Source organism: Terrapene carolina, unplaced genomic scaffold (assembly GCF_002925995.2).
Source record: "Terrapene carolina triunguis isolate 2854851 unplaced genomic scaffold, T_m_triunguis-2.0 Scaffold837, whole genome shotgun sequence".
Lineage (NCBI taxonomy): Eukaryota > Metazoa > Chordata > Testudines > Emydidae > Terrapene > Terrapene triunguis.
In genome coordinates, this window is record NW_020665188.1 from 4,675,239 (window position 1) to 4,698,278 (window position 23,040).

The 23,040-nt window shown below is 43.0% G+C and overlaps 1 protein-coding gene across 1 annotated transcript in view; it reads left to right on the forward strand.

Moving 5' to 3' along the window:
• UBXN7 (UBX domain protein 7) overlaps positions 1-4,133 on the forward strand; it is a 44,333-nt gene extending 40,200 nt beyond the window's left edge. Inside the window, exon 11 of the mRNA XM_024217519.2 lies at positions 3,077-4,133. Within this exon, the coding sequence (XP_024073287.1) occupies positions 3,077-3,238 (162 nt within the window). The 3' untranslated portion in view covers positions 3,239-4,133. The remainder of the gene's footprint in view (positions 1-3,076) is intronic.
• Positions 4,134-23,040: the final 18,907 nt, after the last annotated feature.

Genomic DNA, 23,040 nt, shown 5'->3' on the forward strand with positions numbered 1-23,040 from the left:
GGCAGCATATGGAGTAGCTCAGTCTATTCCTCCACAAAAACTGGTAGCTCATTTGACAAGGGCCCAAGCGGCTTCAGTTGCATTCCTCAGCGTTTCTACGTTGGACATGTGCAGAGCAGCTACCTGGTCTTCAGTGCAGCTATTGCGACTGCGTCTAGATCAGATGCAAACTTTGGAAAGGCAGTCCTGTGGTCATTCTTTAGGTAGATGCTGAGCCCCACCTCCTTCAGTTACTGCTTGTAAATCACCTGAGTGGAATACACGTTTGCAACCACTCAAAGAAATAAAAACAGCTACTTACCTGTTCTGTAACTGTTGTTCTTTGAGATGTGAGTAGAGATGTGTATTCCACGACCTACCCTCCATCCCCTCTGCATCGGAGTCTTTAGCCTTGGGATTCCAGTGGGAGAGATCTGATGAGGGTGAGGTTGGTGCTGCCCTTATATAGGCATAGGAAGGTGACTGGGCCAAAGGGCATGGAATATATGTCTGCATCCACATCTCGAAGAACAACAGTTACAGTACAGGTAAGGAACCTTCTTTTGCATGTACAGCCTTAAATATACCCTTTGTGCATATGAATTCTGGTAGTCTGTGATTAATAACTCTTCCCCTGATTACAATAAAATATATAGTTAAAAAACAAATTCTACCACCTTGGCTAAGGTCCTTTGAACCTTCTGAAGGCTATTGTCACTTACACCTGTGGCGGGTTCCCTCTGGGGTGCCACCTGCAACTGAGGTACCACTGAGCCCCCCTGACCCACCAGCCTGGGCTCCCTATCACACTGTGCTGCTGTGATAAGTTGCCAAGCTCTCCAAGCTTGCTCTTTCACCAGCATACACATAGGCAGGGACATACCGAGCTGCAGTTCTTACAGGCTGCTGTGATCAGCTCTGCATGGGGAGGTTACAGCTAAGGAACTGCCCAGCTGCTCAAAAGCACACCACCCTTTGGAGTGTAAACCCAAAGTTATACTGCCTTGCACTGGCCAGAGATCTGTACAGCGTAAACTCATGAAATTCGCCCCCTCCCTCAATGTGGAGAGGAAATATGCAACAGCTTTCTGCTCCAAGTTATAACTCCCACACACTGTTTTTGCTTTATCACAAACCACATTTAGTAACTACTGAAAGATAGATTTTAAGTGATTATAAGGGATAGCAAATAGATCAAAGCAGATTACCTAGCAAATAAACAAAAACGCAGTGTACTAAAGAAGTAGCGAATTCTCACCCTAAATTATTATTTAAGCCAGCTGCAGGCTCTTAAGGGGCCAGCTGCAGGCTCTTAAGGGGCAAGCTGCACTTGCTTGAAGCTTAAAACCCCGGGTACTGTGTTCATAGGTTAGAAATCTCTCTAGCCTGGGTCCAGCACTTCCCCCCCCCAGTTCAGTACATTTTACTATACAGTTGGCTGTGCACATGTGCAGCCTTACTTAGTGGCACACTTAATGTGTACTGCAAAATGTGCTGATCCTTATGCAGTTGTCGAGCACTTTCAGTCAAATCAGAGCCAGGTTCCAAAGATAGTTCTCCATGATGGCTATTTCCATGCTGAATTGTTTTTTACCCTCCGTGGTTTGTTAGTGTTGTCCAAAACAGTCAAGAATTGTTTATAATGACGAAAAATTGCATTTTGAACTTAAAATGGAGACGGTAATTAATGGCAGTTGCCATTACACTAACATTGAATGTGTTGAAAACTCAGACTATTCAGCCTTTAATTTTTACCAGTCTGGATGTTGCTTCATTGCACACCATTGTTCACAGAATATGCTTGCACTCTCAATACTGCCCTATTCCCTAGATAGATGGGGGCGGGGGGGAAACCAGAAGCATATGTTGTGTTGGCTCCACTTAAAGGATTGACTCATACTTATCTTCCCATTTTCCATGTCTTTTTCCTTCTTCCGCTCTTTCGGGTTCAAACAGGCAAAGAAAACAGTGTTAATGTTCTTTCATAGTAGCATTTCCTGTGGATGCCTGTTTTGAGGGCAGAAATGTACAATAAATAGCTCAGTTTCACACTCTGCAGGTAACATTGTTCTATGAAGGAACACAGCACTGCTTTTCATCTATGGCTGTCAGATTTTGTTGTCTAGAAAATGTCTATTGCCTACTAAGTGGCTTGAGGTGTCCAGACAGGGCTGGCCTTAAAATGTTCAGGGAGGTGTGAACAGCAAACTTAACTGATTGATTTTTAAATAAAAGAGGATGTAGAAGAATTTCCTTTTTCTCTCCTGTTCTTGAAAAGTGGCATTTGCTTTCCTATTATCCTTTCCCCCCTGCCCCGTTTCTGTTTGCTATGTTGTTGCTTCCTTCTTGCACCCCTTTTAACTATCTCCTGTATTCCTTTCTCTCCACAGTCCACTTTTCCACACACGGTGGTTCTACACATGGTTTTTCCTTTCCCCTCCTCTCCTGACATGGGCATTCATCCACCCTTCCTGACACATTGCTGCTGTTTGACTGGTTGAGCTGGATATCTCTTCTTCCTCACACATTTTTTCCCCTCTTTCCCTCCTCAAAAAAACCGCAATGTTGCCATTCTAGGGAGAGAAGCAAAGGAGCTAATGAGGGCAGTTTACAAAGAAATATATATTTTGAGAAAAAGAAAAAGATTAAATTGTAGGTAAAATATGATGAACTCAATATGGTCCTGTTCAAGTAACATAGAAGAGTCACTTGTTTCACAGAGGATCATTTAACTCTTTCTAGTGGCGACTACCAATAAACAACCAAGGGGCTTCTACCTTTGGATATTTTAGGATTCTCTTGCAGATGCCATTTTGTCTTAATGTGTAGTCCAAAATCCAGCTTGCTTGCATTAATATGCTAATATCTATTTCTCTTCTGTTAAAGTATTCATTAGCTAGGGACCATTTGGTTTAATAGTGTCCAGTATTGCAGTCATGGGAGCTATAGAAATGTGTACATAATACAACTCCTTTATTACCTAACTTCTCACTCAATGTCCTTTTATCCATGATCGCAAACTTGAATATTTCAAAGAAAAAGTTGTCTCTGTACTTGATTCTGATGCAAATCAATACTTTTCTGCCTTTTTCTTCAGGCTCTCGTGAAGCATGTCCAGTCAAAAGGATACCCTAATGAACGTTTTGAACTTCTCACCAACTTCCCTCGAAGGAAGCTTTCTCACCTGGACTATGACATCACATTGCAGGAGGCTGGCCTGTGCCCTCAAGAGACTGTCTTTGTGCAGGAAAGGAATTAGCACCATGGCCTGAGCTCTCCCAGCCTCCCTCCCCTCCTCCTCTTTGCCTGTGATACCAACGCACTAAATATGCAGCTGGGCTCATGGGATCACCGAGCTGAAATCAGGCAGGCAGGCATTTGCCACATCTCCCTCTTCCTCCTTTCTCCTAGTCTTGTGACCAAATGAAAATGCTAAGATATGAGCTTTCCCAGTTTTGGGCTTGGAAAAATCATGCTCTAATTGTGGAGGAACATGCCTCCTACAACTACACATCCCTTTCTCAGAATAAAAGGGTAGTCTGTGCATCCAACATGCTGGGGTTAGGGATGGCCATAACAAACAGATATTTCTCACCGCTACCCCTAAAAAAAAATCTATTTTGTTAATATATTTTATTTTTATTGAGAAATACCATGTGGCTAGGCACTGAGTTGTCTCCCTACACAGAGAAATTGTAATTTGCAGTAGAGTTTTTCTTGGTTTTGGTTTTCTACACAAAAGGTCTCCATTAACCTTACAGCCATGTGAGGATCCCTTTTCATGTCCTTTGCAGAATACTGATTTGCTGGAAGGATGTGGTGTGAGCTATGTTTAACAATTCAGGCTGGGCTTGGTAGATTACACATGCATATTTTCCCCTCTTTTCCTGCTGATGAAGTGACATCTTGTTTTAAGTGAGGGTTGACCTGCCAGGGGATTTGGCAAATATTTAGCATGCCTGATACGGGAATTGGATGCTTGGTCTGGAGCTGAAACCTCCTGTTTTCATAGTTAGAACTTACCTCCAGAATCTATTCTCTTATTCCAAAATGTGGCCTCTTTGTTGTCAGGACTTTATTGGTCGTGGGATAGTGTAAGAATATCAAACTTTCTGTAAAACTTTTGCCATCGTACAACTTAAAAACTAATTTGATTCGTTGTTTCCTAGGTAATTCACTTTCTTGGGGCAATAGGGCTTTCACAAAGCAGTCTGGCTATAAGATAAGAAAAGTAGGTTCTAGTGCTGAGGTTCCTTTTATTATAAATTATATATATTTAAAAAAAAAAAACTGTCATTGATGGACATCCCACTAATTTAGAATGGTCATTTTATTGGCTCACATCATCAGGGTGACTTGAACTCTCTGGGCTATTTGAGAGCCTGTTATCCCACTTCCCAATTGGAACTGCAGTGAAATATATAGAATTGTATCTGTAACAAAAGTTTTATGAGTTGTGTAAAGTAACAGTAACTAACTTGTGTCAGTATGATTTGGGCTTTATATCTCTCAAAGCTATACAAACTGTCAGTGTAAGCCATACATACATTATGACTAAGGAATCAGTTAACCAAACATACAATGCAACGTACAGTGCAGCCAAGTAGCTTTTTGCACCATGTACTCTCCTTTGTCCCCAGATACTTTACCCTGAGTCTGAGCCCAACCGTGTTCAAGGATTTACAGAAGACTGCAGTGAGACAAAACCATTTCATTGCTAACTCATCCTTTTACAGACACTAGTACTGATGCAGGGTGTTCTTTTGTAACTGATAGTTTGTGTTAGCATATTCTGCATTTGTGGAGGAAAACAAGCTGCTTCACGTTGGACATAAAAATATAGGGTTAACTTGAGAATCAGACAAAACTGGCAGTTTGTATAGTGTGAAAGATTAGCCCCGCCCCCCAATGCCAATGGGCTTCATTTTGTTTGTCAGGAAATCTTATTTCCTGGCATCAGTGTCAAAGAAAAGAATTAATGCTGGCAATAACTATTTCCAAGCCAGAAAAGAACCCTCGTAGTGGATGGCTAGGAATATAATGTGGGATAAAACTTTTCAAGATACTTTGCCTTTAATTTCACTCCAGGCTGCATTCCTACATTAAAGGATGTTACATGGGAAATCATGGCAATGACCCAGTTTATTCCTTATGGGTCTTTGCAAGCTAACAGTCCTTTGCCCTTAAAACTGAGAGTTCTTATATATAATTATACAATTGTATAAATATTTATACAAGTATATTTATATAATGCTTTATGAATGGATGATTTGACTAAAAGCACTCACATTGCTACCACTTTTTGAGTTCTGCTCCAGGATACAAAAGCCAGTTCTGATCTCCATTCCCTGTCCAGTAGTTGAGTCACATCAGAGGTGACATGTTGAGACTCTAAAGTGCTAACTGATCATTGCCACATTGTTCTCAAAGGGGATTATTCCTCCACTATACTGACCTGAGAAAGAGAACTGCAACAATCAAAGAGAGGGAGTGCACTGGTGGTTGTGGGTGAAGGGAAAATGGTGCTTCTTAAATGGAGGATCCTCTCAACGACAAAATACACAATTCAGACTTGGCTGTGTAGGGAGAGGTGTAGCGGTAGTCTGTATCATTTAGTTCTAAATGCTTTCCTGGGCTTCCAAGGGCTAATTGAAATGATTAACTCTGACACTTGTGTGCATGAATCTGTTTGCACCTTCCCAACTGGTGAATGTCTGAAGAATCTGAGGTTTAAGAACACCAAGACTTAGTATCTAGCATTTCTCCATGGGCTATTCCTTGTCCACTAAATTGATTAAGGCTGCAAATTTCTGTGGCTCTCCCTCATGTCCCTTTATGTACATGGGAGTGAGGGCCTTAGCAGTCCCACTAACTCTTGTGCTAAATTATTTTTGTTTGGTTTGGGGGGGAGGGGATGCTGATTGTTCAAAGTAATTTTCTGATTGGGTAGTTGGTCCTTTTTGACGACATACACTCTGTTATGATTTCCCTGAATAATTCTGTACACACTTTACATTGAATGGATGGAGGGGAACTTCTCTTCCCAAACCCCATTCTTAATTAAATGTTGACTTTAGCTGCAAGGCAGCCAAAAGCCATAAAAGCGCCTTTTTATTTTCTCTCCCTGCTCAGTTGCAAGGAGCTGGACTCTCTTATACTGTCCATCTTGCATTACAAATCTGAATTTGGAGTCCTGAACCAGCTTTTAATTCAGCTTTAAGTTATGTTAAAAGCTGCCCACCCACCTCTCAAGCAGTCTGGTCCGGCAGGGAAGCAACAATTATACTTTGAAAAGAAGCCACTCATGCTTTTTAGTGGTGGAGGTATGAAAAGAAAATATGCCTCTTATCCAGTCTGGCAGTGGTGCTCAGCCCTAGATTTTTAGCATAATGTAAGCTGAATTGGGAGCCTGCAGCTTGCTCCCAGTTCGTTTTTAGGCAAATGACAATTTTAAAAAGAGTTCAGATGTTGGACAGGGACACTTGTCAACTGCCTTTTCCTTCTACTCCATCCCCTGGCCCAACTGTACTTTAACTACTGCGTGATGAATTTCTATACACTTTCATATTCCTCCAGTGATCACTAAACTGCCATTTAATCTCCCAAACTTATTTTCATGATTTTAAGCACGTTGAAAGTAGCCATTGGCCAGAAACTGATGAAGAAAGGCAGCTCAGCTCACTGAGTTGGAGATCTGAAGAGACAAGATGTCAAAACTCCAGGGAACCTTAAAGGGAGGAAAATATAACAATAAATATATCCATAACATACCACTTTCTCTTGTGCTGTGAACAATAGTAGAAAGGTATTTGGTGGATTAAACCCCATTCCCCAAAGAAACTGGCTTCTAATGTTTTTTGGTTTGGGTTTTTTTGAGGACACTCACAGTGGCATGGGTCCTCAATTTTAAGTATCAGTAGCCGAGGTGGTGATCACTTATTGTACCAGTGCACACCCATTGAGAATTTTTCCTCTTAGAAAAGCGAGGTAGCTGCCTGACTTAAATACACAGAAGGTTCAAATATATGAAATACTTCCTGCACTATGGCTATTTCCAGTTACTTCATTTAACACTATGAGTAGGTCCTGGCAATTGTGGGCTGAATAGCTGACTGGTCATGGACTAAAACATGATCTTTGTGCCAGGCCCTCGTAGCTTGTCTCTTCCCAAGAAGCGGTTAGTGCTTGTTCTGGTTGGGTCCTTTATCTTTCAGTTCTCTGCATCTCTGCCAAAGTCCCAAGTTCCCCCATATACACATCTGTCTTTTTAAGACCCCCATTGCAAACATCAACTACACAGTATGGCTAAAGCATTGTAGTTCGGACTCTTAAGAGTCAGTCATAACTGTAATTGGCCAGAGAGGCTCCTGTTAAGAGAAATCTTCTCTCCTCAGTCTGAACCTTAATGCATTGCCTCTGACAGTCCTAGTCTTTGAAGGCTAGAGGAGTGAGACTGGGAATCTAACCTGGGATCTACATAGAACAGAGCATTGACTGGCAGGAATGTAAGCTAGCCTGGTCAGAGGTTTTTTTGTATTGCCACAGAAGGTGCCGTGTAAACAAAAACTTTCTCGAATTGTTTCATGACACTGAGGCTGAGATGCACATTACTTTGGAGTGGGCTGGGGAAAGGTCTCATGTTAGTTACAAGGGAAGGTGGTGATCTAAGGGGCTAGCAAAACAAATGTTTGGAAGTGGACTTGATGTGTAGCTTCATGCAGGACCCTTAACCTAAAGGGGTTGTTTGGTCTCACTAATGAGTGCTACTTTGTTGGGTTGGTCATGAGGAGTACTAGGGAATAGAGGTGTGTTTATAGAACGGGAGTCCGTATCTTTGGCAGATATGGGAGGGAATAGCCATCTCCATCCTCTCAGATTAATAATATTTCAAATTCTTATGTTTTGAGTTGTAGTTCCTTTTTTTTTTTTTTTTAAAGGAGCAATTTGTCCCACATGTTCCATTTGTTTTGTTTTGCTCTCCAACTCTGTTAATGCCTTGAAAATTAATCATGAGTATTGCAGTTAATCATGACTAGGAGTTGACGTGTACAGTAGCTTCATAAACATCAGTTCAAGAGAACATTGATTTAAAGGATGATGATATTGGTTCATCCCTACTGAGGAGGAATTTGAGATGCATGACTCCCAGGATACTGGGAGCCTTGGCCCTCTTATAGTCGTCTCCTCCACTCCCGTGTAGAGGAGCGATCACCACTGTGCTAGGTTTCCAGACACAGCATATAGTAAAGCAAGCTGACCGAAAGCTTCAACCTTGCAACACACTCTGCCCAGAGGCAGTGAGGGCCTGAGCATAAGCCACTGGGAGTTTTTCCACTGACTTCAGCGAGCTTTGAATTAGGACCTAAAAGATTGGTATTGTACACTCACATCCTAAGCTTTTGCGTCTGGAAGCACATTGCACTCCCTGGTAAATCACCAAACGTGCTCGTACTCTTTCTTTTTGAAATTGTCTAATAGCCTTGTAATTACAGGCTTTTACAGTCTTATTTTTAAAGTGTTATTTAAATTATAGTGACACAATATAGTGTTACAAAGGGTGTCAGAGTTATCAGGAGTTGTTTAAACAGCATTTCCTTAGCTGTGCTACATCAAAGCTTTTCAAAAAGAACCAAATCTGCTAGTCTGTTAGTACAGTAGAGTGAAAAACTTTGGGGAGTGGGGGATGGAATCCATTGCTAACCAGTGTGGATAGTTGAATAGAAATTTAGGTGCCTGTAATTTGTTAGTATTAGTATTGTAAATACACTCAATTGCATATAATTCTGCCTTTTTCATCTGAGATACAGTAATGCATACAAATCTCTACTTCTGCTGTCATGGTTTATGCAGTTGCTAGAAACCATTTGATGAAATACAGCTTTGCCTCAGACACTGGTGCACAATTTTAAAAACTAGCAGATGTAACGAAACCCTCACTGTCTTTCTGTTTCAGTAGACTTATCCACATAGTTGTGCAGACTGCAGTTAAAATGGGATTTATAGACTGAAAGGAACAGCTCATCTCAATGTTCCATATTCTCCTTGTTACTTCCCCATAATATTTATGCATTTTACAGAAGTTTGAATGAGCTACATAACTGACAGCACTAAGTACTCAGTCTGCTCAGAATACAGCTTTGTTTTAAGAGTATAATTGACATCCTGAAATCTTAACTTTTTTTTTTAAAAACCCAGCTTGCCCTTCAATAGCAATATTGGCCTTGCATGTCCGACAATACTCATTTTTGTTATCAAACCAAACAGATTAAATATACCAACAGTTGGGTGCTAGTACAGTATAACTACCTTTCACCTTTTCTGTTCTGAGTGTTTGATCTGTAGAGCTCAAACAGAACTGCATATGTAGCTATGTGGTACAGCCCAGTGGATTCCCAGTTGAGTGGTATATGACCTTCACTATCAGTACTGTACATGACTAATTAGTGACAGTGATGATTAGAATGTAACTTTTGGGGTAAGAAGTCTGTTTCTCCATTTGTTGTGTTTGCTCTTCCCAACTGGAGTGCTGGGTCCACTAGCACTGAAGGACCATAAAGATTCGATCTACAAATCATCATTTTTCTAGGAGGAAAATAAGGCACCACGTGAGAGAACTCATTGGTCTTCTATCCTTATTCCAAATGCCAAACAGTGTAAAGATGAATACAAATAGACGAATGATTAATGCTATTCATGTATTGAGGTTAGCTGAAAATTTGTTACAGAGACTTTTCTGGGTGAAACTGGATGTATCCTTTGAGACGTCCCTTTAGCAGTTATCCTTGTAGTGGCTTTGTGGACTAGCTACTAGCTGTTCCCCCCCCCCCCCCCCCCCCCCTCCACACACACACTCTTCTTGCCTAATTCAGCAGTTCTGCTTGAATCAGTTTACAGTCATTTTAGGGTTTTTTTTTCCCCACCCTTTCTTTTACCAAGCTAATAGTTAACACAGTGATGCAGTCCAGGGCATGGAGATGTATGGACATGCTTTGGCTATATTAAGTATAAATACTGACAGCCTTCAGTCGCGTGAAGGATAGGTAGGCATGCCTTTGTCATGCTGTGTTAACATTTCTGATTATGCTGTTTTTTGAAAAGCAATCTTCCCCTATTATGTAAAGGCTAGAATGTTCTTTTTAATCAAATAACTCAAAATTGGGTAAAGTATTGACCCATATAAATGTGCCAGACACCTACCTGAGTTGGAATTTTCATTAATTTCCAGCTTCTAACTAGTTCCTCTGCAAATTAATCAGAACAGGTTTCGACAACTGCTGTTGAAATCTGTGTACATTACTGCCACAGGCATTCTAAAAGAATTATTTTACAAGGATTTTCCCTTGTATGCCAGAAAAGTGGTCGATTTTATTCCAGCTCAGTTATGATCTGCTGTTTGCTTTTTGAACCTGTGAGGTTAATAGACGCAGCCTTGTGTCATACAGGAGAATTTTATTTGAATCTCTTAATAGTTAGCTGTGAGATCATTTACAATGTCTATCCAGTCCCAATAAAAATGGCCGTACTGGCATTTTATTGAAGAATGCAGCACTTAGTGTCACTGCCTTATGCCTTAAATTGCCTCCGTTTTGTCATCTACCATTATGCAAAAATACATTACTAATAATTATAGTAATTCTGGACTCGGTAACTGTCAGTCGTCATTATTTCCACCAGTACACCTTCAGTACAGAAGAGAGTAATAATCCTGTATCTTATAATTGTTTAAAGGTATAGGAACTTTTGAGTCGTAAGAGGATATAGTGTAAACCTAGATGAAGGAGGGGGATGAGGTGCTATTTTATAGAACAGCTTTAATTGACAAAAATCTGAGTCAAACTCAACTGAGTCTGAGAAGTGTGGTGTCTAACCAGGCACATTGTGCACTCTGATACAATATGTTGTTTGTTTATGGGGTTGGCTCCTCCAGTTGATAAACGTAGTTTTTAACTGTGCAAAATTGTGACTTTGCCTGTCATTTTGTACAGCAGCAATTTTCTTTAATTATAATGCAACTAAGTGGGAGGAGGAGAAGTCTTTGGAAGATTTCAGCTCACTGTGCTGGGAGGGACCAAACTCAAGGAAACCCCTCTAATCTATATAAACAACTGCTGCATTTTTTTATAAATATATGTAAATGTCCTATTGTAATATTTGATCCTGGAAATAAAACAAACTGTTTTCAGTAGCTTCATCTTTTGTTTTTTAGTGGGAACGGTCATGACCCTAGGCCATGTGTGGAGCTCCTGCATTTTCATCAGTTGACAGAATTTTATCTCATTGGGTACATGTACCCAGGAATAAAAGACCTGCAGCATTAAGTCTTGGAGCCCGGGTCAGATGACATGGGCTTGCAGGGCTCGCGCTGCAGGGCTAAAAGAAGCATTGTAGACATTCAGTCTTGGGCTGGAGCCTGGGCTCTGACACCCCAAAAAGGGGGAAGCTCTCAGAACCTGGCCTCCAGCCCAAGCCCAATTGTCTACACCAGTGGTTCTCAAACTGTGGGCTGCTTTCGGCCCTATCAGCACACAGCTGCGGCCCCATGTGACATCCTCAGGGCCATAAAGGTAATACATATATTGTGTGGATGTGGCCCACATAACACACACAGAGCTGCATATTCAACCCACAATGGTAAACAGGTTGAGAACCACTGGTCTACGCTGCTACTTTTTAGCCTTACAGTCCAAGCCCCATGCGCCTGAGTCAGCTGACGCAGGCCTTGGGACTCTCTGCTATGGGTTTTTTATGGCTGTGTAGATGTACCCATTGAGAGTCAATTTCTTGTTCATGTGTGATCTTACAAGGTGGTGGAATTGCCAGAGCTCATATGAGTTAGTCCCTATGTTCATTCTTTCTTTCGCTAATTGCCTCTGAGTGTTAGATGACTTAGCAGAGTAATTCAAGGTGTGATAGCTAAATTCCTGCCCCTTTGGGTTATTTACTGTATATAATCAAAAGCTAAATTCATTTACTGTACAAGATGCTATATTAAAAGGGGGCATTTCTTTCTGCAACAGGAATAATACTGTTGCCCTTTAAAGACAGAGTGCAGTAGCTTTAATACCAGGTTCTATGCGCATTTGTTCACAAGGATCCCATTCTTGAGTACACATGCTCCATGCATCTGAGAATGGATTCTTTTGGCTAGCAGTGTCCATTGTGACCATACCAAGGCCCCAGATGTCCTTGCAACCCCCCATCTGAGGGCATAAGGGCAGAATGGACTTGACTTAGCCCCTCAGCAGTTGCAGTAGTTTTAGTGTTTAGTATAGTTAATTTGCCTGATGACCTAAACCAAGGGAATTTTTTTTACTGTTTTTTCATAGATAGTTGCCCCACCCCCATACCAGGACTCCAAGCTGTTATGGATGAAGCTAAATCTGAGGTTTAAGACATGCCCCTCCAATGATCTTGCCACTCAATAATGGGCATTCCAAGGGTGTGTCTAGGCTACAGGCACTACAGCAGCACAGCGATGGCACTGTAGCTATGCTGCTGTAGCACCGTAGTATAGTTGCTCTGTACAGTGACAGAAGGGGTTTTTCCATCGCTATGGGAACTCCAACTCCAAGAGCGACAGTAGCTAGGTAGATGAAAGTATTCGTCCATCAACCTAACTGCATCTATGTTGGGCGTTAGGTTGGCAGAGCTATGGTGCTCAGCTGTATGATTTTTTTTCCACTGCCTCCCTGGCCACTGCTCTTTCAGCCACTCTTTTCCCAAGTGCACTCAGAAGGCTAGGAATGCCCTCCTAAAGTTATTTTGTCTGGAGCACAGAAGGAAGACCTCATCCCACGTGGGGAGGGATGATATAGCTCAGGCAGCTTCTTCGAGTGATGTCCCTGTCGGTGCTCCACTTCAGGTGTTGGTGCATCCATGCACCTTTGATCAGAGAATTTCAGCAGCAGTGCCTGTCCGGATTGTGTATGCATGGTCCCGTCTTGCAGCGCCGTTGGCGCCTCATCTAGCACATGCACGACCTAACCCCCTCAGTTCCTTCTCAACCATCCTCTGCCTGAGATGGAGCTCCCAGCGGTGTCACAAAATTAGCTCATTTAGCATTAAAATAGTTTTAGCTTAGTAGTTCAGTTACTTACCTCCTTTTTCCTGTTTTTCTTAATTTAAAAAAAAAATTCTTTCAATAGACTAGTTAAGCTCACCCCTGGAGTGAACAGACATCTTTCCAGTTATGCCTGGATCACCGGGCTTTAAGTGATGTCTTTCATGCCAGGAGGCCATGCTGTTGACGAACAGACAGACAGACACACTGAGTCCGCTGCTTGAGTGAGTCGCACATCCCTCAAAAATGCGCTCACTACAGCTACCTAAAGGCTTGAGCTAGGAGGTATAGGGATCTGTGCCTCAAGCTTATTTTAATGGAGAAGTCTCTGCAACCGGCTTCAGACCCCAGCCAGCAGACTCCCGCTGGACAAAGATCCCTGGAGACCTCACCTTCCCAGAGGAAGACTCATTCCTCTAAAAAATCAACAAGGAAATAAGCAGCAACTTCTCCTCAGAGAGACCTGACCAAAAAGAAACTATCTCCGGCTCAGTCTCTCTCCTCAGTAATGATCGCACCATGGCTGAGTACCTATGAGGCACCAGGATCCTCCGGCACCGCCTGCACAATGGCCTCTGCCAATCCCCAGCACTCCGGTGCTGACTCGAGGCAAAGGCAAGCCTACCTCCTCTGCCATGACACCATTGACACTGCTTAAGGCAGCGGCATTGAGATCTCCAACACAGGCTACGGCACCACCGCCGGCTCCGCCAGCCTCGTTGACGCCATCGGCACCAAAAACTTTATGGACAAAATCATCGGCATTGTCCACTGCGATGCCACAACTGTTGGCACCGAAGAAGTCCATGCCGAAACCACTGCGCCACTTCCTTCATCATTAGTATCATTAACGCTGGACTCATCACCTTTCGGCACCGACATCTCTTCAGTGCACATGGTACCAGAACAATCCATATCACCACTACCCCTTCCAATTTCCAGCGAGGAGGAAGAGGATCAAAAAGAGGATGTCTTTTCTTCACACCATTCCTCTCCTGTCCAACCGGCACCAACATCTGGATCTCTACGATCAAGGTCATACAGGACATACAGCTGTGGTATGGTCACCCATGCCGTTCCCCACACAATGGCCCTATTGGGATCCTTGGGCTGCCTAGAGAAGGCATTACAGCAGGCTGCCCAACCCCAATAGGGAGGGGATTAGATCATCACCACCACCACAACCACCGTCAGTGCTTGCAGTGTCAGAGTCCCCTGAGGAGACAGTTGAAGAGAGGGAGGAGATCCTAAAACAAGACAAGACACCACACCACCTAAATTCCCTCTCAAATGCGCAGCGGCACAGCAGGCTATCAAGGGCCATGCAGGTGAGTAGAGGTGCCTCTCCCCTGGTCCTGGACTGCTGCGGTGTGAGAGGGCTGGGGGGAGTTGGTTCTCTCTCTCCCTCCTCCCCTGCCAGAGCATTGGGCAGCCTGCAACCCAAATCCCTCATCCCCGGCCCCACCCCACAGCCCACACCCCCACCTCAGAGCCCTCACCCCCCTGCACCCCAACCCCCTTCCACACTCTGAACCCCTTGGCCTCACCACTGCCACACATCACCTCCATATTGGTGCACATTACAAAATTCATTCTGCACATGGATGTAAAAAATTAGAGGGAATATTGCTATGATGACTTGACGCAATTTAAAGAACTCATTAAATGTGTGGCGGAAGGCCTAGAGATCCTTCTTGAGGAGGTACCAGAATCCCAATACAGACTATTGGACATCCTGCAAACCTCCTCGGCCACGAAAATAGTGCTTCCAATCAATGACGTACTAATGGAACCAGCCAAGAACATTTGGCAAACCCTGGCAACAATACCACCCAACTGCAAGAGGGCTGATTTAAAAAAAAAAAAAAAAAAAAAAATGTGCCCTCCAAAGGCATGGACTTCCTACTTTCCCATCCTAAACAAGACTCCCTTGTTGTGGAGACCATCAATCAATGTGGTAGGCACTCAGTACAGATCCACCCCCCATGATAAAGAGTGGAGGCGATTGGACCTTTTTGGACGCAAGGTCTACTCAGCAACGCTGCAATTTTTGGGTGACCAAATATGCGGCATTACTAGCTAAATACAACCACGGCAACTTCTCCAAGCTTATGGACTTTATTAACGACATCCCAGAAGACGAGATCAATTTAAATCTATTGTGACTGAAGGTCAGCTTGTAGCTCTGCAAACGTCTTAGACAGTGGTGAGATCTACAGCCACCACGGTTGTCATGCACCGCACATCTTGGCTCCACTCTTCAGGTTTTTCCAGGGAGATGCAATTCATGGTGGAGGAAGCATAGAAACATAGAATATCAGGGTTGGAAGGGACCTCAGGAGGTCATCTAGTCCAACCCCCTGCTAAAAGCAGGACCAATCCCCAACTAAATCATCCCAGCCAGGGCTTTGTCAAGCCTGACCTTAAAAACCTCTAAGGAAGGAGATTCTACCACCTCCCTAGATAACCCATTCCAGTGCTTCACCACCCTCCTAGTGAAAAAGATTTTCCTAATATCCAACCTAAACCTCCCCCACTGCAATTTGAGACCATTACTCCTTGTTCTGTCATCTGGTACCATTGAGAACAGTCTAGATCCATCCTCTTTGGAACCCCTTTTCAGGTAGTTGAAAGCAGCTATCAAATCCCCCCTCATTCTTCTCTTCTGCAGACTAAATAATCCCAGTTTCCTCAGCCTCTCCTCATAAATCATGTGCTCCAACCCCCTAATCATTTTTGTTGTCCTCTGGTGGACTCTTTCCAATTTTTCCACATCCTTCTTGTAGTGTGGGGCCCAAAACTGGACACAGTACTCCAGATGAGGCCTCGCCAAAGCCGAATAGAGGGGAATGATCACATCCCTCGATCTGCTGGCAATGCTCCTACTTATACTGCCCAAAATGCCATTAGACTTCTTGGCAACAAGGGCACACTGTTGACTCATATCCAGCTTCTCGTCCACTGTAACCCCTAGGTCCTTTTCTGCAGAACTGCTGCCTAGCCCCTCGGTCCCTAGTCTGTAGCAGTGCATGGGATTCTTCTGTCCTAAGTGAAGGACTCTGCACTTGTCCTTGTTGAACCTCATCAGATTTCTTTTGGCCCAATCCTCTAATTTGTCTAGCTCCCTCTGTATCCTATCCCTACCCTCCAGCAGTAAACCATCTTCTACACCTAGTGCCATGGAACAAGTCCCTCTACAACACAGGGGGAAGGGTTTCTTCTCCCATTATTTCTTAACCCAAAAGAAAAAGGAGTATGGATATCCATACTAGATCTCAGAAACCTCAACAAATTTGTGAGGGTCCAACGGTTCAGGATGGTCAGACTAGTAATGATAATACCATCCCTGGAAAAAGGGGACTGGTTTTCAACCCTCGACCTTCAAGATGTCTATTTTCACATAACAATACATCACGCTCTCAGGAGGTTCTTCCTGTTTACTCTGGGAACTGATCATTAGCAATGCAAGTCCTGCCTTTCAGCCTTTCTTCAGCACCGTGAGTTTTCTCCAACTTTCTCGCAGTAGTAGTGGTATACCTGCGCAATAAGGGGTAATAATATTCCCCTATCTGGACGTCTGTTCATTAAAAGCTCACACTCAGACAGATGCCATCTGTTACTCACAGGACGTTTGCCCTTTTCCAGAGTCTGGGATTACAGATAAATGCACAAAAATCAACTCTAAATCCTGTACAGTAGTTGGACTTCATCGGGACCCATCTCAACTCCCTGGAAGCCAAAGCATCTTTACCAACAAAAAGGTTTATTACTATGACCAAGCTCATCTCTTCAGTAATGAACAGTCCACACCTATCGACAATTACCTGTCTCCAAATTTTAGGACACATGGCTGCTACCACATTCATGGTACGACATGTGTGTCTCTACATGCATTGCCTTCAATCTCATACGCACGTACCTCACAAACACAGCCTAAACAGATGCCTTACGATGCCAATCAAAGTCAGACTCTCTACATTGGTGGATAGAACCCAACAATGTGTGCAAGGGGAGAGGGTTCCTTTCACTCAGGACCCATCCTCAATGATACAACCGATGCATCCTTGATTTGTCTGGGGAGCCCATCTGTAACATCACACAATTCAGGACAAGTGGTCTCCTCCATAGTTACACATAAATCTATTAGAACTCTGTGCAGTCCACAACACGTGCCTCCACTTCCTGCCATTGATAAAGAATGAGACAATATGAGTGATGACAGATAACTTCGCTTGCATGTTTTATGTAAATTGACAGGGAGGAGCCTGATCCCACTCCCTATGCACCAAAGTCATGAAACTGTGGAATTGGTGTATTCAACACAATATCAACATCTCAGCCTCCTGCCTTCCAGGCTGCCAGAACACTACAGCGGACACACTGCGTAGGGAATTTTCTCATGATCATGAATGGCAACTGAATGACATGGTCCTGCAAAACATATTTTAACAATGGGGGCACCCATCGTATCAACCTCTTTGCGACATCACAAAGCTACAAATGCCGACAGTTCTGCTTGAAAGCAGGTCTTGGACCCCTTCGCAAATGGTAAGCGTCACTTCTATATGCATTCCCACTAGGGCTGTCAGTTAATCACAGTTAACTCACGTGATTTAACTAAAAAAAATTAATTGTTCTTAAAAAAATTAATTGCATTTAATCACAGTTTTAATCGCACTGTTAAACAATAGAATACCAATTGAAATTTATAAAATATTTTTGGATGTTTTTCTACATTTTCAAATAAATTAATTTCAGTTACAACACAGAAAACAGTGTGCAATGCTCACTTTATATTTACACTGTAAAAATTATAAACAAAGAAACAGTATTTTTTCAGTGCATCTCATACAAGTACTGTAGTGCAAACTCTTGCAACTTACAAATGTAGATTATTTGTTAGTTATATAACTGCACTCAAAAACAAAACAATGTGAAACTTTAGAGCCTACAAGTACACTCAGTCCTACTTCTTGTTCAGCCAAACAAATTTGTTTACATTTGCAGGAGATAATGCTGCCCGCTTCTTGTTTACAGTGTCACCTGAAAGTGAGAGCAGGTGTTCATGTGGCACTGTTGTAGCCGGTGTAGCATGATATTTACATGCCAGAAGTGCTAAAGAGTCATACGTCCTTTCATGCTTCAGCCACCCTTCCAGAGGGCGTGTCCATGCTGATGGGTGGGTTCTGCTTGATAACGATCCGAAGCAGTGCGGACTGATGCATGTTCATTTTCATCATCTGAGTCAGATGCCACCAGCAGAAGATTGATTTTCTTTTTTGGTGCTTCAGGTTCTGTAGTTTTCACATTGGAGTGTTGCTCTTTTAAGACTTCTGAAAGCATGCTCCCCACCTCATCCGTCTCAAATTTTGGAAGGCACCTCAGATTCTTAAACCTTGGGTCGAGTGCTGTAGCTATCTTTAGAAATCTCACATTGGTACCTTCTTTGTGTTTTGTCAGATCTGCAGTGAAAGTGTTCTTAAAATGAACAACAGATACTGGGTCATCATCCGAGATGGCTATAACATGAAATATATGGCAGAATGCAGGTAAAACAGAGCAGGAGAGACACAATTCTTCCCCAAGGAGTTCAGTCACATATTTAATTAACACATTATTTTTTTAATAAGAGTCATCGGCATGGAAGCATGTCCTCTGGAATGGTGGGTGATGCATGAAGGGGCATACAAATGTTTAGCATATGTGGAACATAAATACTTTGCAACGCCAGCAACAAAAGTGCCATGAAAACACCTGTTCTCACTTTCAGGTGACATTGTAAATAAGAAGTGGGCAGCATTATCTCCTACAAATGTAAACAAACTTATTTGGCTGAACAAGAAGTAGGACTGAGTGGATTTGTAGGCTCTAAAGTTTTACATTGTTTTGTTTTTGAGTGCAGTTATTTTTTGTGCATAATTCTACATAATAAATAATAAATCTGCACTTGTATTAGGTGAATTGAAAAATACTATTTTGTTTTTTACAGTGCAAATATTTGTAATTAAAAACAAATATACAAGGAGTACTGTACACTTTGTATTGTGTTGTAATTGAAATCCATACATTTGAAAATATAGAAAACATCCAAAATATTTAAATAAATGGTATTCTATTGTTTAACAGCGTGATTTTAATTGCAATTCATTTTTTAATTGCTTGACAGCCTTAGTTCCCACCGGTACCATTATTGAGGATAATTCACAAAATATGTATTGCCCAACCGAAAGACATACTGATAGCCCCAATATGGCCCAGAGAGATTTTGTATTCTTACCTCATGCACGTGGCACTATGTGCACCACACACTCTTCTACTTCAACCAGACTTTCTAGCTCAGAACAATGGACAGGTTCACTACCCCAACTTGGAAAGACTCCACCTGAAAGCGTGGCTCTTACATAGTTCCATCATCATGAGCTAGCCTGTGCAGAACAAGTTAAACACATATCACTGAACAGCAGAAGGTCAACCATTCGTAATACCTACCTACAGAAATAGAAGAGGTTCTACTTATGATGCCAAAACAGCCACATTCCTGCAGTTTTGGCACCTTTGCCCTTGATATTGGATTACATCTTGGAACTAAGAGTCCAAATTATCCATTAGTTCTCTCAAAGTACATCTAGCGGCTATTACCATCTTCCATTATAAGATTGACAGCGCATCAATATTCGTGCACCCAATTAACAAACACTTTCTTACGAGCATTCAGAATGTTTATCCCAAAATATGTGCACCTATGCAACCATGGGACTTGAACCTGCTATTGCAGTGCCTCACACAAGCCCCATTTGAACCCTGAGTGACATGCTTACTGGTACACCTTTCAGTGATGGTAGCATTCTCAATGGCCATTATGTTGGCCCTCCACATGGGTGAGTTAAGGGCCCTCATGGCACACCTACCTTATACCATTTTTTTTCAAAGACAAGGTCACGTTAAGACAGTGGTCCCCAAACTTTGCACGGTGGAGCCCTCACACACACTCCGGAGCCAGGAGTGGGCTATGGCTCCCATGGGGGTGGGGGAAACATGGAAAGGGGTAAGGAGGCTGGGCGCCGGTCTGGGACCGGAAACAGAGCTGTGGCCGGGTGCGGAGCCGAGGCTGGGGATGCGGCCTGGCACGGGGCCATGGCTGGGTTTGTGGCCAGAGCAGAGCTGGGAGCAGAGTGGGGCTGGCCTGGGCCTCACCATGTCCCCTAGGGGGCCGTGCCCCACAGTTTAGGGACCTCTGCCTTAAGTCCACATCCAGAATTTATACGCAAGATAGCCTCTTTCTTCCTTCCACATAAATCAGCCAATCCATCTCCCTGCATTCTTTCCCAAACCGCACAGGAGCACACCGGCCTCCATACTACATACTCTGGACATCCGACGTGCCCTAGCATTCTATCTCGACAGAATTAAGCCATTCAGAAGATCTGCGAGACTCTTAGTCTCTACTACATAACATTCTAAAGGATCTGCTATCTCAACACAGAGACTTATCAAAATGGATCTCATGGTGCATTCACCTCTGTTACCAACAAAAGAACCTGCAACCCCCATCGGGCATCAGAACTCATTCTACCAGATATATAGCAACTTCAGTAGCATTTCTGAACAATGTACCACTTATAAACATATGTAGAGCTGCCACCTGGTCTCTGAACATACATTCACAAAACACTATGCAATAGCCCAGAGCTCTGGTTCAGATTCACTGCTAGATCTAGTAGTGTTATCTTCACTTGCTCATGAAACACTGAAGCCCCTTCCCTCCAAAGTGGGGCAGTGATCTACAGTCACCTGAAGCGGAGCACCCATAGGGACAGCACTCAAAGAAGAAGAGAAGGTTACTCCCTGTGCAATAACTGAAGTTCTTTGAGAGGTGTGTCCTTGTGGGTGCTCCACTACTCACTCTCCTCCCCTCTACTTCGGAGTTCAATTTCTGGACTCTACGGTAGAGAAGGAACTGAGGGGATTGGGTCGTGTGTGCGCTAGATGAGGCGCCAACGGTGCTATGAGACAAGGACCAGGCATGGGCAACCTGGATGGGCACTGCTGCTGAAATTTTCCAATCAAAAGTGCAGGGACGCACCAACACCTGAAGTGGAGCACCCGCAGGGACACACATCTTGAAGAACCTCAGGTACTTCACAGGCTGAATAAACTTCTCTCAGTCCTCTCTCCATTCTGTGTCAGCTAGGGCCCCAGCCAGCCATGTTTCTGCACCGAACTCCACAGCTCCAGAGTTGTCAACTTTGATCCACTTGTTGACCTCTTCCAGAAGAAATAGGCAGGAGCATCGCTCCAGAGAAGAGACATGGATCCCCTCTCCAGAACCCTCAGACCTGAGCTACATGAGGCCACACGTGTCTCAAGATCTGCAGCCAATGGGCTAAGATGGGCTCTCGGCACCTCAGTGCCAGTTATGAAAAGACTGCCTGCAGTACCAGCTCAGCCCACTTTTTCTCCAGCACTCTGCCTCAATACCTAACACGTCTCTGATGTCTCTTTTGGTGCCTAGAGCCCATATGGCACCAAGTGCCCTAGGTGTGGGCCTGATACAACAGTGCTAACCCGTGTGAATAAAAATTTGACTTTTGTGAAGAAAAAAATGGAACTTACAATTTAAATTTAAATATATTTTTTTAAAATAAAACTTTAAAATTAAATCTGAATTTAATACAAAATGTTAAGGCCTAAATTTATAATCTCTTACAACATTTAAGTAAAAAATGTCTGCTCTACTCAGGAGCTTCTCTCAGAAACTTTTGAGTTTAAAGACTGCTTTTCTATATAAAGAAAGAATCAGGGGAAAAACATCTACCTTTCAAGGTCAAACTTTATCAGCATCCTACAATAGGTCATGTGCTATATTAAGGGCTTGTATTGTTTAATAAAAAAGAAATTGTATATGTGATTTTGCATGTTTAATTAAATTCCTCTTATTATCCTAATGCAGCTTGACACAAAGCATGAGCAAAAAGTCAATAGAAAATAGGCAGAGTATTCACCATTTTCTAACATATTAGAAATGTAGAATTAATCTGAAAAGATTGAGCTATGAAATTGCCTAAACAAATGTACACTACAACTATATACTTTCCTAAGTAGCAAAAAGATATACCAAATCTAGTGTAAATGCTCTATTTAGTTGTAAATCAACATGCTTTAATGGTTATATCAACCAATGAGAGTGCACCTGCCTTTAGAAAACAATTAAAATCTCTGATTTAAATTGAGGCTTTCCATGTGATTTAAATCATTTAAATCGCTGATTTAAATCATCCACCGTAGTGCTAACTATAACTTTGGTCACCAAAAGCATGGTACTCCTCATACAGTGGTAGCGATGTTAGTACTGGTGACTTCCCCTACCCATGTAGAAGGGGAGCAGGCACACCTTAGCACACAGGAAAGGGTAGCCCAGAGGCCATTCTTTGGGCAGGAGAAGGCATGGGTCTTGCAGGGATCAGGCCCCCTCATCTCCTTATGCTGATCAGTCATGGCCCCAGTGGGCACCCTGGGGTATGCAGTCATATGCCCACCAGCCAACATCCTTTTGCTCCCCTTCCCCTCCACCCCGCCTTCTAGAGTTAGATTCCCTTCCCCTAAGAGGTAGAATACAGGTCAGTTAATGCAATCACAAATCAAAGAGAGACAGAAGGAGCATGAGGAGAGGTGCAATGGGCAGAAACAATTGATCCTGGTGGCAATTTTGTCAAACTCTCCTGATCAGGCAGTCAATCCCTGTCTCATCCAACAGATAACTTTAAGATGTTCCAAGACCTGCTGAAATGTGTGGCCAAAGCCCTTGACCTCCTGCTGGAAGCACTGGAAGAGAAGTCACCCCAGCTGCTAGACATGCTGTGCATCCTTCCATGCCTAGTAGACTCACTATGTCCATTGACAAGGGCTTGTTAGAGCCTGTAAAGGACTTGTGGCAGACTCCAGCATCTATACGTACCACTTCTAAAAGGGCAGATAGTACAAAGTTTTTCCCAATGGCTTTT